Consider the following 19,199-nt stretch of genomic DNA (forward strand, 5'->3'; position numbering starts at 1 on the left):
AAATATATGCAGAAAAATATACATCAATATATGCATAAATATATACATAAATATATACATAAATATATACATAAATATATACATAAATATATGCATAAATATATGCATAAATATATACAGAAATATATGCATAAATATATACATAAATATATGCGTAAATATATCCATAAATATATGCATAAATATATACATAAATATATACATCAATATATACATAAATATATACATTAATATAGTCATAAATATATAAAGAAATATATACATAAATATATACATAAATATATACATGAATATATGCATAAATATATACAGAAATATGTGCATAAATATATACATAAATATATACATAAATATATACATACATATATGCATAAATATATGCATAAATATGTGCATGAATATATACATGAATATATATATAAATATATGCATGAATATATACATAAATCTATACATAAATATATACATGAATATATACATAAATATATACATAAATATATGCATAAATATATACATAAATATATACATGAATATATACATAAATATATGCACAAATATATACATAAATACATACATAAACATATACCTGATTATATACGTAAATACTTACATAAATTCATACATAAATATATACATGAATATATGCATAAATACAGACATATATGCATAAATATATACATATATATATATGCATAAATATATGCATAAATAAATGCGTAACTATATACATAAATATATGCATAGATATCACACATAAATACAGAATTATACATATATACGCATAATACATACACAAATGTATATCTAATATATGCGTGAATATATGCATAAATATTTACAGAAATATAGAAATATATGCATAAATATATACATAAATATATACATAAATATAAACATAAATATGTGCATAAATATATACTTTAATATATATATAAATATATGCATAAATATATACTGTAATATATATATAAATATGTGCATAAATATATACTTTAATATATATATATATATATAAATATGTGCATAAATATATACTTTAATATATATATAAATATATGCATAAATATATACTTTAATTTATATATAAATATGTGCATAAATATATACTTTAGTATATATATATATAAATATATGCATGAATATATACTTAAATATATATAGATATATGCATTATTATATGCATAAATATATAAATATGTATAAAAATATACGCATAATGTGTACGTAAATGCATACTAAAATATATACATAAATATATGCATAAATACAGAAATATATACATAAATATATGCATAAATATATACATTAATTTATACATAAATATATTGTAAATATATACATAATTATATCGTAAATACATACATAACTATATGCACACATATATGCGTAAATATATACATGAATATACGCGTAAATATAAGCAAAAATATATGCATAAATATATGCATAAATATATGCATAAATATATACATAAATATATGCAAAAATATATACATAAATATATACATAAATATATACAGAAATGTATGCATAAATATATGCATAAATATATACAGAAATATATGCATAAATATATACAGAAATATATGTATAAATATATACATAAATATATGTATAAATATATACATAAATATATACATAAATATATACATAAATATATACATAAATAAAAACGTAAATATAAACATAAATATATGCATAAATATATACATAAAGATATACATAAAGATATGCATAAATATATGCATAAATATATACATAAATATATGCATAAATATATGCATAAATATATGCATAAATATATGCATCAATATATGCATCAATATATACATAAATATATACATCAATATATACATAAAAATATACATAAATGTATGCATAAATATATACAGAAATATATGCATAAATATATGCATAAATATGTACATAAATGTATGCATAAATATATGCATAAATATATGCATAAATATATACATAAATATATGCATAAATATATACATAAATATATGCATAAATATATACATGAATATATACATAAATATATGCGTAAATATATACATTAATATATGCATAAATATATACATAAATATATACATAAATATATACATAAATATATGCATAAATATATACATAAATATATACATAAATATATGCATAAATATATACATGAACATATACATAAATATATGCATAAATATATACATACATATATGCATAAACATATGCATAAATATATACATAAATATATACATAAATATATGCATAAATATATGCGTAAATATATATATAAATATATACATAAATATATACATAAATGTTTACATAAATATATACATAAATATATACATAAATATATGCATAAATATATACATAAATATATGCATAAATATATACATAAATATATGCATAAATACATGCGTAAATATATACATAAATATATGCATAAATATATACATAAATATATGCATAAATATATGCATAAATATATACATAAATATAAGCATAAATATATGCATAAATATATACATAAATATATGCATAAATATATGCATAAATATATGCATAATTATATGCATAAATATATACATAAATATATACATTAATATATTCATAAATATTAACATAAATATATACATAAATATATGCGTGAATATATACATAAATATATACATAAATATATGCATGAATATATACATAAATATATGCATAAATATATACATAAATATATGCGTAAATATATACATAAATATATGCATGAATATATAGATAAAAATATGCATAAATATATCAATAAATATATACATAAATATATACATGAATATATGCATAAATATATGCATAAATATATACATAAATATATGCATAAATATATACATAAATATATGCATAAATATATACATAAATATATGCATACATATATACATAAATATATACATAAATATATGGATAAATATATACACAAATATATACATAAATATATACATAAATATATACATAAATATATTCATAAATATATACTTAAATATATACATGAATATATACATAAATATATGCATAAATATATACATAAATATATGCATAAATATATGAATAAATATATGCATAAATATATACATAAATATATGCGTAAATATATACATAAATATATACATAAATATATGCGTTAATATATACATAAATATATGCAGTAATATATGTATAAATATATACATAAATATATGCGTAAATATATACAGAAATATATGCATGAATATATACATAAATATATACATAAATATATACATAAATATATGCATACATATATGCACACATATATGCATAAATATATGCATAAATATATGCATAAATATATACATAAATATATGCATGAATATATGCATAAATATATGCGTAAATATATACATAAATATATGCATGAATATATAGATAAATATATGCATAAATATATGCATAAATATATACATAAATATATACATGACTATATGCATAAATATATGCATAAATATATACATAAATATATGCATAAATATATACTTAAGTATATACATAAATATATACATAAATATATGCAGAAATATATACATAAATATATACATAAAAATATACATAAATATATGCATAAATATATACAAAAATATTTACATAAATATATACAAACATATATACGTTAATATATACATAAATATATGCATGAATATATACATAAATATATGCATAAATATATACATAAATATATTCATAAATATGTACGTAAATATATACATAAATATATACATAAATATATGCGTAAATATATACATAAATACATGCGTAAATATATGCATAAATATATACATAAATATATACACAATATATGCATAAATATATGCATAAATATATGCATAATATATACATAAATATATACATAAATATATACATAAATATATGCATAAATATATACATAAATATATACATAAATATATGGATAAATATATACATAAATATATACATAAATAAATACATAAATATATGCATAAATATATACTTAAGTATATACATAAATATATACATAAATTTATGCATAAATATATACATAAATATATACATAAAAATATACATAAATATATGCATAAATATATACATAAATATTTACATAAATATATACAAAAATATATACGTTAATATATACATAAATATATGCATGAATATATACATAAATATATGCATAAATATATACATAAATATATTCATAAATATGTACGTAAATATATACATAAATATATACATAAATATATGCGTAAATATATACATAAATACATGCGTAAATATATGCATAAATATATACATAAATATATACATAAATATATGCATAAATATATGCATAAATATATGCATAAATATATACATAAATATATACATAAATATATACATAAATATATGCATAAATATATACATAAATATATACAGAAATATATACAGAAATATATACATAAATATATGCGTAAATATATACATAAATATATGCATAAATATATACATAAATATATGCATGAATATATACATAAATATATGCATAAATATATACATAAATATATGCCTAAATATATACATAAATATATACATACATATATGCATAAATACATACATAAATATATACATAAATATATACATAAATATGTGCAAAAATATATACATAAATATATGCATAAATATATGCATAAATATATACATAAATATATACATAAATATATACATAAATATATGCATAACTATATATACATATATATATATATATGCATAAATATATACATAAATATATACAGAAATATATACATAAATATATGCGTAAATATATACATAAATACATGCGTAAATATATGCATAAATATATACATAAATATATACATAAATATATGCATAAATATATGCATAAATATATACATAAATATATACATACATATATGCATAAATATATTCATAAATATGTGCATGAATATATACATGAATATATATATAAATATATGCATGAATATATACATAAATCTATACCTAAATATATACATGAATATATACATAAATATATACATAAATATATGCATAAATATATACATAAATATATACATAAATATATGCATAAATATATATATAAATATATACATAAATATATGCATAAATATATACATAAATACATACATTAATATATACGTGAATATATACGCTAATATATACATAAATTCATACACAAATATATACATGAATATATGCATAAATACAGACATATATGCATAAATATATACATATATATATGCATAAATATATACATAAATAAATGCGTAAATATATACATAAGTATATGCATAGATATCACACATAAATACAGAATTATACATATATACGCATAATATATACATAAATGTATATCTAATATATGCGTGAATATATGCATAAGTATCTACAGAAATATAGAAATATATGCATAAATATATACATAAATATATACATAAATATCAACATAAATATGTGCATAAATATATACTTTAATATGTATATATAAATATATGAATAAATATATACTTTAATATATATATAAATATGTGCATAAATATATACTTTAATATATATATATAAATATGTGCATAAATATATACTTTAATATATATATAAATATATGCATAAATATATACTTTAATATATATATATATAAATATGTGCATAAATATATACTTAAATATATATATAAATATATGCATAAATATATACTTTAATATATATATAGATAGATGCATTAATATATGCAGAAATATATAAATATGTATATAAATATACGCATAATATGTACATAAATGCATACTTAAATATATACATCAATATATGCATAAATACAGAAATATATACATAAATATATGCATAAATATATACATTAATTTATACATAAATATATTGTAAATATATACATAATTATATTGTAAATATATACATAACTATATGCACACATATATGCGAAAATATATACATGAATATTTGCGTAAATATATACATAAATATATGCATTAAGATATGCAAAAATATATACATAAATATATACATAAATATGTGCATAAATATATATAAATATATGCATTAAGATATGCAAACATATATACATAAAAATATGCATTAATATATGCATAAATATATACATAAATATATGCGTAAATATATACATATATACATGCAAAAATATATGTAGACATATGTACATAAATATGTACAGAAATATATACAAAAATATATGCATAAATATATACATAAATATATACATAAATATATGTAAAAATATGTGCATATATGTATGAATTAATAGATTCTTTAATATATGCATAAATGTATACATAGATATATACATAAATATATGCATTAATATCTACATAAATATATACATAAATATCTACATAAATATATACATAGATATATGCATAAATATCTACATTAATATATACATAAATATAGAAATATATGCATAACTATATACATAAATATATACATAACTATATGCATAAATACATATATATATATACATAACTAAATATGTGCATAAATATCTACATACATATATGCATAAATATAGAAATATATGCATAACTATATACATAAATATATACATAACTAAATGCATATATACATATATATATACATAACTAAATATATGCATAAATATCTACATTAATATATGCATAAATATAGAAATATATGCATAACTTTATACATAAATATATACATAACTATATGCATAAATACATATATATATATATACATAACTAAATATATGCATAAATATATACATAAATATATACATTAATATATACATAAATATATACATAAATATATGCATGAATATATGCATAAATATATGCATAAATATTATCATAAATATATACATGAATATATATATAAATATATGTGTGAATATATACATAAATATATACATAAATATATACATAAATATTTACATAAATATATGCATAAATATATGCATAAATATATGCATAAATATATACATAAATATATACATAAATATATGCATAAATATATGCATACATATATGCATAAATATATACATGAATACATACATGAATATATACATAAATATATGCATAAATATATGCATAAATATATGCATGAATATATACATAAATATATACATAAATATATACATAAATATATGCATAAATATATGCATAAATGTATACATAAATATATGCATAAATATATACATAAATATATGCATAAATATATGCATAAATATATGCATAAGTATATACATGAATATATATATAAATATATGCATGAATATATACATAAATATATACATAAATATGTGCATAAATATATGCATAAATATATACATAAATATATACATTAATATATGCATAAATATATAAATAAATATATGCATCAATATATATATAAATATATACATAAATATATACATAAATATATGCATAAATATATGCATAAATATATGCATAAATATATGCATAAATATATACAGAAATACATACATAAATATATACATGAATATATACGTAAATATATACATAAAGTCATACATAAATATATACATGAATATATACATAAATACAGACATATATGCATAAATATATACATATATATATGCATAAATATATACATAAATAAATGCGTAAATATATACATAAATATATGCATAGATATCACACATAAATTCAGAATTATACATATATACGCATAATATATACATAAATATATATCTAATATATGCATGAATATATGCATAAATATCTACATAAATATAGAAATATATGCATAAATATATACATAAGTATATACATAAATATAAACATAAATATGGTCATAAATATATACTTTAATATATATATAAATATATGCATAAATATATACTTTAATATATATATAAATATATGCATAAATATATACTTGAATATATATATAAATATGTGCATAAATATATACTTTAATATCTATATAAATGTATGCATAAATATACTTTAATATATATATAAATATATGCATAAATATATGCATAAATATATAAATATGTATATAAATATACGAATAATATGTACATAAATGCATACTTAAATATATGCATAAATACAGAAATACAGGCAAAAATATATGCATAAATATATACATTAATTTATACATAAATATATCGTAAATATATACATAAGTATATCGTAAATATATACATAACTATATGCACACATATATGCGTAAATATATTCATGAATATATGCGTAAATATATACATAAATATATGCATTAAGATATGCAAAAATATATACATAAATATGTATATAAATATATGCATAAATATATACATAAATATATGCATTAAGATATGAAAAAATATTTACATAAATATATACATAAATATATGCATAAATATATGCATAAATATATACATAAATATATGCATAAATATATACATAAATATATGCATAAATATAAGCATAAATATATACATGAATATATATATAAATTTATGCATGAATATATACATAAATATATACATAAATATATACATAAATATATACATAAATATATCCATAAATATATGCATAAATATATGCATGAATTTATACATGAATATATATATAAATAAATGCATGAATATATACATAAATATATACATAAATATATGCATTAATATATGCATAAATATATGCATAAATGTATACATAAATATATGCATAAATATATACATAAGTATATACATAAATATATGCATAAATATATAAATAAATATATGCATCAATATATACATAAATATATATATAAATATATACATAAATATATACATAAATTTATGCATAAATATATGCATAAATATATGCATAAATATATGCATAAATATATACGTAAATATATACATGAATATATACATAAATACAGACATATATGCAAAAATATATACATAAATATATACATAAATATGTGCATAAATATATACATAAATATATACATTAATATATGCATAAATATATACATTAATATATGCGTAAATATATACATACATACATGCATAAATATATGTAGAAATATGTACATAAATATGTACAGAAATATATACAAAAATATATGCATAAATATATACATAAATATATACATAAATATATGTATAAATATGTCCATATATATATGAATTAATAGATTCTTTAATATATACATAAATATATACATAGATATATACATAAATATATGCATAAATATCTACATAAATATATACATAAATATCTACATAAATATATACATAGATATATGCATAAATATCTACATAAATATATACATAAATATAGAAATATATGCATAACTATATACATAAATATATACATAACTATATGCATAAATACATATATATATACATAACTAAATGTATGCATAAATATCTACATAAGTATATACATAAATATAGAAATATATGCATAACTATATACATAAATACATACATAACTATATGCATAAGTACATATATATATATATATATATATATACATAACTAAATATATGCATAAATATATGTATAACTATATACATAAATATATACATAACTATCTACATAAATACATAACTAAATATATGCATAAATATATGCATAAATACGTACATAAATATATACATAAATATAGAAATATATGCATAACTATATACATAAATATATACATAAATGCATACATAAATATATACATAACTATATACATAAATACATACATATATATAACTAAATATATGCATAAATACATACATAAATATATACATTGCTATATGCATAAGTCTACAGATAATGATTGATAATTCTTCACTTTTCAGAGCAAAAGTTTTTCAACAAAAAGTGAATCAAGCAGATCTTCAACAAGTAGATTATCCCAAGTTCATCTACGATCGCGAAGTCAAATACAATCAAACACGTCCGTTTTATATAAAGTTTTTTTGATGACAGGAGATAAACCTCACTGTGGAACAGAGGCAAAGGTAAGGCATTTTTTAAAATTTCATTTTCTTTCAGCGCGTTGAGATTTTTCCAAACTTTCAGCCCCCCCCCCGAAAAAAACCTACTTAGTTCCAAATTCTTTAATGTTTTAATCTTAAGAGGCTTTCAGAAAAAAAAAAAAAAACAATTATAGTGTGACAGACATGTTATTTGAAACTTAAGCATGACAGAACTACCAAATAAAGAAAAGAGTCTCTTAGAGAGATTCTTAGTTGCATTTAAACTAAGATGTGTCCGTTCAAATCTGCCCATTTGCTGGCGAAGATGCCAAGACGCCAAGATGTGACAAAGCATCCCCTAGAGATACGAGAGAACAATATGAAAGTAACTGAAGTAAAAATCTCTATCTATATAAAGTTAGGTATGGGTGTATGTATTGACATATTTACTGCTAAACTAATTCATCGATCTTATGCCTGAAGAATCCTAGAGTGGAAGAAATGCGGAATATTCAGTGTAGCTTAATCGCCATATACATTTTATAACTTACTATATATATATATATATATATATATATATATATATATATATATATATATATATATATATAAAGAGAGAGAGAGAGAGAGAGAGAGAGAGAGAGAGAGAGATAGACAGTTAGGTGATCATACTAAATATGCTAAAATTCTTCACTTACATTTTATTATATTATTTCATATAATTTTATTGAAAAATATGAAAGGGTAAAATAGAAATTGCACACTCAACGTTTTCAGTCTGTACCTTGTGCAACTAAACAATTTAGACTTTGAGTCAACTTTTAAAATAACGTTCATAAGAAAAATCGGATACATGTATTTTAAATTTTAAAGAGGTTCTCTCCTTATGAGTCACTTATAGGTGGAGGGAATGTATATTTTTGGCACGTAGAGGATAGCTTAAAGATCTGGACTCAATTCCATTATCTTTTTAACGAGGAAGTTTCATGTAAATATCAAAATTCACAAGCGATCCCCAGTCGTATGTATATCTCGGTCAGAGAAGATAATAACATTAAGTTTTTGTAGTTCTTTCAGGGAGATGTCAACGTCCTCCTACATACAGCGTCTATGTAGTATTCCCAGATGATCACCCATCCGATACTAGCCAGGCACAACATTGCTTATCTTCCGAGAACCGTTGTGATTACATGATTATACCGTGTGCATTTAGAAATGATTAATGAGAACACTTCCATTTTCTCCCCTATTAAATGTTACATAAGAATACACTTTCTGGTTTTATATTGATTCTCTTAATTTTCTTTCTTTCTATAGGGAACATAGAAACATCGCACACACACACACACATATATGTCCATAGACATTGATTTATATATTTACTAGCATGGGCGCCCGGCGTTCCCCGGGTGTTTGGATGTGTATGTTGAGCAAAAAAAAAAGTGGTAGTAGGAAGGCAGGCTCGAACCCGTACCGCAAAGGAGGAAAAGAACGGAGTAAAACCTTACGTGTATGCTGTTACGACCACCCCCAAACCGGAAGCGACATTTTTTTTTAAATTAAGGCTAGACAATCTAAAGGAGAGGATAACTTTAAAAAATATCGGCGAAAAAATTGACCCCCCCCTGTAGAAAAGTGCCTAGTTGAAGGGGAAGATATTAATGTTTTTAGCCAATTTTTTTCGATATTTGTCGTATGAAAATCGAACTTTAAAACAATATTGATCTTGGTAAAATCCGTCGCATCTATTGAAAGTTTAAGGCATACATGCATACATACATACATACATACATTTATATATTGGTAGCTAAAAATTTTCGACCCAAACTGATGAAAAAGCTTGCCCAATCTCTGAATACCCTTTATTTAAAATTTCAAATATTTAGACAAGAAATTGTCTGAGTAATTTGGAAGAGACCACAGAGGTCAATTTTTTTAAAACTTTGACCCCTATTATGATCCCTTAAAATTTATTGTTTTGGGCTTAAATAAAGTTATTATGTTAGATCCATGTCCAAGGAATCTATATCTAAAATTTCAAGTGCGTAGACTCAAAATTGTCGAAGGAGTTTGGTAGAGTTCTCAAAGGTCAAATCGTTGAACTTTGACCCCTTAATCGCCAAATTTCTGGGCACAAACCAATCACATCGATTTTCCTAAATCTCAGTACCCTGCATATCAAATTTCGTGTCTGTAGACTAAAAATTGACAGAGTTATTGCGTAGGGAAATGTATACAGACACACAGATACACAAACACACAGACACGTTCACTTTATATGTATATACACACACTAGAATTTCAGCCCGACGTTGCCCGGGTGTTTGGAGGTGTGTGTTGAGAAAAAAAAAAGAAAGAAAGTAGTAGTAGGAAGGCAGGCTCGAACCCGTACTGCGAAGGAGTTAATGGACGGGGAAAAAACGTGAAGTCTTTGCTGTTACGACAATCGCCAAACCGGAAGTGACGTTGGTTTAAATTAAGGCTAGACAATCGAAAAGAGGGGATGACTTTCGAAAATATCGGCGAATATAGCGACCCCCTCCCTGTTGAAAAGTGCCCAGTTGAAGGTGAAGAAATTAATGTTTTTAGCCAATTTTTCGATATTTGTTGTCTGAAGGGTCAAGCTTCAAAACGATACTAATTTTGCGAAAATCCCTCGCCTCTGTCGAAAGTTTTAGGCAGACATGCAAACATACATACATACATAGATTTATATATTTATAGCTCAAATTTTCGACCCTAGCCGAATAAAAAGCTTGCCCCATCTCTGAATTCCCTTTATGTAAAATTTCAAATGTTTAGACCAGAAATTGTCTGAGTAATTTGGTAGAGACCGCAGAGGTCAATTTTTTTTTAACTTTGACCCCTATTATGAGCCTTAACATTTATTGTTTTGGGCTCAAATTAAGTTATTAAGTTAGATCCATGTCCAGGAACCCAATTTCAAGTGTTTATATCTAAAATTGGCGGAGGAGTTCGGTAGAGTTCTCAAAGGTCAAATCGTTGAACTTTGACCCCTTAACAGCCAAATTTCTGGTCGAAAACGTATTACAAAGATTTTCCCAAATCTCAGTATCCTGTATAGCAAATTTCGAGTCTGTAGACTGAAAACTGACAAAGTTATTTCGTAGGGAAATGTAAACACACACACACACACACACACTTTCAGTTTTATATATACATATATATATATTATTTACTTTAATAATTATTAAATACCTACAGACACTAGTGTTTCATCCTTTTGGGAATCATCGGCGCAGAGTGTCACGATTAACACCAGTCTATAGATTCGAACCTGGCGACAGAAGCAATCCCTGGCTTCATTAGCAAGGACTTAATCCATTCAGCTACCGTTAACTGCAAGAAATGCTGTTGAATTTTAAAACATTCATTTTTTAAATTCTTTTTAACGTCTGTCAGAGTGATCTAATCATTATATGATGATCTGTGCATAAGAGCTGAATTGACCGACTAATTCAACTGAAAGTGCTCAACGATAAGAAACGAGTTGCTTAAAGGGCTGACATAATTATTTATTATAATAATTATTAAATACCTACAGACACTAGTGTTTCATCCATATGGGAATCATCGGTGCAGAGTGTCACGATTAACACCAATCGAGATATATATATATATATATATATATATATATATATATATATATATATATATTACGGAAATATACTTATGTTTATGTTTTATTCTCTTAAGCAATTATCAGACGAATTGTGCTATTAAGCTCTACTTGTATAAGAAGTTCTATTAAATTATATATTAAAAAAATTATACATAATATATTATGAGAGTGTACAGCCTCAGTAGAAAATAATGAAAATAGATGATGCGTCATCAGTGTTTGCACTAATCTTCATAAAAAATGTTTTTCTATTAACATCACCGATTGAAACACGAATATTAATGCAAAGCTGATTTTTTCGTGTGACATTTTATTTAATATAATTTTGTTCCAAGAAATAATTCAGATGTAAAAATTTGGTCATTTAATTTTGCCAATTCTTTAGGTTTAAGAACATAAAAAAAGATTTATATAATTGCGACGATTTCCAATATATATTAGTGCAACATGAAAATACAGATTTATTTTCGATTAAATATCTTTTGTTGCACACGTTGTTCAAACCAGTTAAGGATAGGTTTCGACTATCAATCCAACCGACTCTGGACCATTTTGAAACCTTTCCTCTGTCAGTGTGGGGTATGGTTTTGTGCAATTCTATGAGGTTCCCTTTACCTTCTTGCGTTCTGTGAAGACGTTAGTTTACTGCTAATCGCTCAAGGCGCCACTACCAAAAAATGGGATGCTTAGGCACTTTTGTGGGTTTCCTCTTGTGTATTAGCAATTTCTCTTGTGTATTAGCTTTTCAAGTCCCACCTTCTGACCTTGTGTCATATCTTCCTATGGTGGGATTTAAAGCAGTTAAAAAAGAACTCGTTTTTATTCCCAAACTGAAACTTTTTTTTTTTTTTGCTCAGAATCCTTTGTAGTGTATCAAAAAAATAGAAATGTAATGAAACGAAACGAAATATATTACAAAACCTTTGCTTTTAATCTTTTTAAAATACTAGCCTTTATGGATATTAAATTGGCATTAATCATAATGACAACCGCCTATTTTCACAGTTTTTTAATTCTTACTTCAAACAAATTAATATGGCAAAGATGAATTCCTTATTAATAGAATATACTTTCATCTTTGAGCAACTTAATGAAAAAGTAGGCTAACACTAAATACGTTCAAAGCTTTTGATAAAGTCAGGAATGTAATTAATCATGTTTATTAAATGACTTAACTACTTTCACGATAATTGTCGTCGAACAAAGCCAAAGCAAATCATCAGTAAGAAAGACGAAACACCTATCACAATATTCTACCAATACATGACCTAAATTTTCGGGGGAAAAAGTATTGCAGACATTTCTTCATGCGTAACAATATATATGATTTCATAGACACAACGCCTTAAGCTATGAGTTCTTTATCAAAGAATAACAGCAACGACGACGACATGACACTTTATGACCAATTAGAACAGACACACTGTTGAATATGTTGCTGTCTATTTTTTTTTTTCTTCCTTTGAAGATTGCAATGCTGGGTATGGGGCAGCCAAACCAGCTGCCAACATTGCCCCGCTTTTTTATTGAAACTAACCGAGAGCTCTTTTTAGTATCCTCGCTGTTCCCTTAAGTGCAATTGTCTGAATCTCTTTTGCACTTGGTTCACCAGGAATATTAGTTAGGTAGGACTTCAGGTTCTTCTTCATAAGTCCCGTGGCACCTATGATAACTGGTATGATCGATATCCCCTTTAGGTTCCAGTTTCTTTTCATATCATACATAAAACTTCTAATGTTGTATTGAAAAGAATATCAAAAATGTCAGCATTAATGAACAAGTTTTTCACCATTTTCAATCCTGAAAAAAGTTTGAAATTCATTATGGCAGATTTTATTTTATTATTATTTTTTTTAATCTTATTTTTGTTACTTTTTAGTCGCCATTTTTTAACTCGATGATAAGTGTTGATGTGTTGGAATAAGTGTTAGCCGAAATTGATTGATTCAGTGAACTGAGCTTGACTACTTATGGGAAGGTTCATGACAATTACTTAGTGATATTTGGATTTGAAGATGACTAGTCTATAAAAAGTGCTCCTGCGGTAATGTGCACCACAGACGGAACACCCTGGCAAGAAAGCTCTGTCTATGGAATTTTTTTGTGGTGCTAAGCATGTGGATGAAGAAAGGAAAATCTTTTCTGTTGTGGTAGAAGGATGCATTATTATGGGGGAAGAACCAGCGATTACTTCTCAGTCGAGTACATTCCATGAAAATAATGATTTCTGCAAGAAAGGAATTTCTGTAAAGACTGAAAAATCATCTCCCCACTAGATTTTGTTAAATATGCAAAGGAAAGTGCTGTGAGTGGCGCTTACCCAGATGTGGCAGCTGTACCTCCTCTAAGAACGTATCTGATTCTTATTTATATAGAGGATTGCCTCAGAAGTCAGATACCTTCTTGGAGCGATAGAACAATCCCATCATTTTATCAGTTACCTTAGCAACAGATTGGACATAATTTTACCATCTTAGATTTGGAGTGAATGTCTGTCCTATGAGCTTCTTAAGGAGAGGGTCATTCATTTTAATGCTGGAAATGACAAAAGTTGTAGTGAGAAAAGTTTGGTTTTAGAAATATTAAAGTAACAAGTTGTTTTTTCACTCAATCCACCATGTGCTCCAGATCAGGAAAGAGAGAGAGAGAGAGAGAGAGAGAGAGAGAGAGAGAGAGAGAGAGAGAGAAAGAGAGAGAGAGAGGCGGGGTGATTTTTAGTGCTCTTTGAGGTAATACAATATAGAATTGTGTCGTCTGCATAGACGTCAACAAATGATCTCAAAGTATGTTCTGGAAGATCATAAATAAAGATTTTAGAAGGAGGGTTCGGCCACGGCCACCTACAGCAAGAAGAAGGCCTGTTAACTAAAAAATGCCAGCAGGCAATGTAGGTAAGATTTATCAGACTGTCAGACTGTCAGTACTATATCAGAGCCATTTGAAAAAGGCAAGAAAACATTTTTAAAAAGAAAAAGAAACACAGTTCAATTAATACTGAAACAGAACTTTATTCAATATAAAATATAAATATTATCTATGTAAAATTAAGTAATCTTAAAACAATATACAATTTAATACTCATAAAACTGAATTATGAAGTTAGGAAACAAAGAATTTAAAAACATATTAAACACCAATGATTAATAATTTTAAAAGTGAAAATAAACGATAAATAATTTTAAGAATGAAAACAAACGATAAAATAAAAATAAAATGAAATCAAACAAATAATTTAAATACAAACAAACAATAAAAGTTACTAGTGCAGAAATATTTTTTTAATTTAATTTAGAGAAAAATCACATGGGTTGAATGTTATTTTTTGGAACTTTAGAGATTATTCGGACTAATGTTCTCATCTTGCGTGTTTATTTCACAACGTTTTATCATCGAATCTTGACTTCTTTATTACATCCTCAGGCCGAAAATGATGTTCACATACCTAAAAACATAATTAAAGAAAACATTCATACCATAACGTAAACTATAGTCAAAATCTAAGAAAAGATAGTAAACAAACATTTACAATAATTATAATCACAATGTAGTATCTGTTCTGATTCTACACTTCATTTGTTCTGTCCTCGGTCAGTGGAGGAGAAATCCTTCATGACTGACATAATTTTTATTTTATTTTTGTTTCTATCCAGAGTGCCCCTTTTTGGGGAGCTAGATTACATTAAACTACATTAAAAACCAACCTTGTGTCTAACTGTGCCCTCGTGGGGAGGCAAGTAAATAAATTTAAAAAAATATATTTTTGACAATTATTCTCATGTAAAAATTATTTGTTTATAATTTTAAAAAGAAACAATCAATTTTAATATATAACGTTCAGTCACTGGTAATTTTATAATAGCCGCGTGGTGAATAATTTTCAAACCGACTTTAGAAAAAAATATAGAACTTCAAAATAATTTAGAAATACTCAATAAAAGGTTTTATTTATTACTAGCTGGGGTGCCCGGCGTTGCTCGGGTGTTTGGAGGTGTATGCTGTGCAAAAAAAGCAAAAAAAACAACAAAAAAAAATGGTTAAATTTTTAAAACTTTGACCCCTATTATGACCCCTTAACATTTATAGTTTCGGGCTCAAATCACTTTATTAAATTAGATCCAGGTTCAAGGAACCTATATCTAAAATTTCAAGTGTCTAGACCCAAAATTGTCGGAGGAGTTTGGTAGAGTTCTTAAAGGTCAAATCGTTGAAATTTGACCCCTTAACAGCCAAATTTCTGGCTGACACCCGTCACATCGATTTTCCCAAATCTCAGTACCCGGTATTTCAAATTTCGAGTCTATAGACTAAAAATTGACAGAGTTATTGCGTAGGGAAATGTACACAGACAGACAGGCAGACAGACAGACAGACACGTTCACTTTTATAGATATATAGATAGATAGATTAAAAAGATATTTTGACAATTATTCTCATGTAAAAATTATTTGTTTATTACTTAAAAAAAAACAATCAATTTTAATATATATCGTTCAGTCACTGGTAATTTTATTAATAGCCACGTGGTGAATAATTTTCAAACCGACTTTAGAAAAAAAATATAGAACTTCAAAATAATTCGGAAATACTCAATGAAAGGTTTTATTCATTACTAAAAAGACATTTTGACAATCATCCTCATGTAAAAATTATTTGTTTATAATTTCAAAACCTAAAACAGAATTAAATTAAATTTTCAACCTTCATGATAGACTTTTTAGCCTTATAAGAAAATAAACAGTTAAATATATCAACATAATATTTGCTGTATTTGCAATAAAAGTATTGTTTCTTTAATTTATATTAACAATGTTATCAAACATTATGAAAGTACTTTAATTTATATTAACAATTTTATCAAACGTTATGAAAGTACTTGAATACAGTTCTAATTAAATACACGTTTAATTATTAACAAATAACATTATTTACTTTACTATATTTGGTTGGAATAAAATTTTCCCTTCTATCGTATTCTATACGTGACACGTATCCAAATTGAGAAAATTTAGGAAAAGAAAATGTACTTTGGGGCTTTTTGGATAATTTCCCCCGTAATTTGTAACAACGCAAGAATACACCATGTTAGACAGCAAACTGAAAACTAGACGAAACTGCTGCTGATAGTCTAGACGATATACCTACACGTGAATCTGATAATGACGTCACGCTGTCATGTGCATCGGCCTTCTTTACTCTCGGTAGCCACGGTTCGGCCTAGGATAGAACAATGACCTTGTCAGGATTACTTGCTTTGCTGGCATTGAGGTTTCTGATAAGTTTGTCAACATCCTAGAGTTATATATGTATATCGCTAAGAGTATTTACAGTCACCAGAGGAAAGTTGGTTGCCCTGATCGTAAAGTGTGAAGTTTATAGCAATTAAAAAAGAATATTATTTGTATATGTTTGACAATTCGCTAAATTATGAAATAAATCTGTCTTTATTACATAACGAAAACGAAAGTGGATCATTGATCTCTGCCCCCCTCCCTCTCACTGTTTATGTTCCTCCATCCATTAGTTCAACATCTCTATACTCTAATATATTCTATTCGTCTCAATTTATTTCATCGTTTTTATTGAATGGGTATTTCTTGGGAAAAAC

At 23.6% G+C, this 19,199-nt stretch overlaps 1 protein-coding gene across 1 annotated transcript in view; it reads left to right on the forward strand.

Moving 5' to 3' along the window:
* LOC145256408 (lipoxygenase homology domain-containing protein 1-like) overlaps positions 1 to 19,199 on the forward strand; it is a 798,046-nt gene that overhangs the window by 99,629 nt on the left and 679,218 nt on the right. Inside the window, exon 5 of the mRNA XM_080115275.1 lies at positions 9,832 to 9,993. Within this exon, the coding sequence (XP_079971401.1) occupies positions 9,832 to 9,993 (162 nt within the window). The remainder of the gene's footprint in view (positions 1 to 9,831; positions 9,994 to 19,199) is intronic.

The sequence above is a fragment of the Euprymna scolopes genome, chromosome 32, assembly GCF_053919585.1.
Source record: "Euprymna scolopes isolate OS-2025 chromosome 32, ASM5391958v1, whole genome shotgun sequence".
Classification (NCBI taxonomy): domain Eukaryota; kingdom Metazoa; phylum Mollusca; class Cephalopoda; order Sepiida; family Sepiolidae; genus Euprymna; species Euprymna scolopes.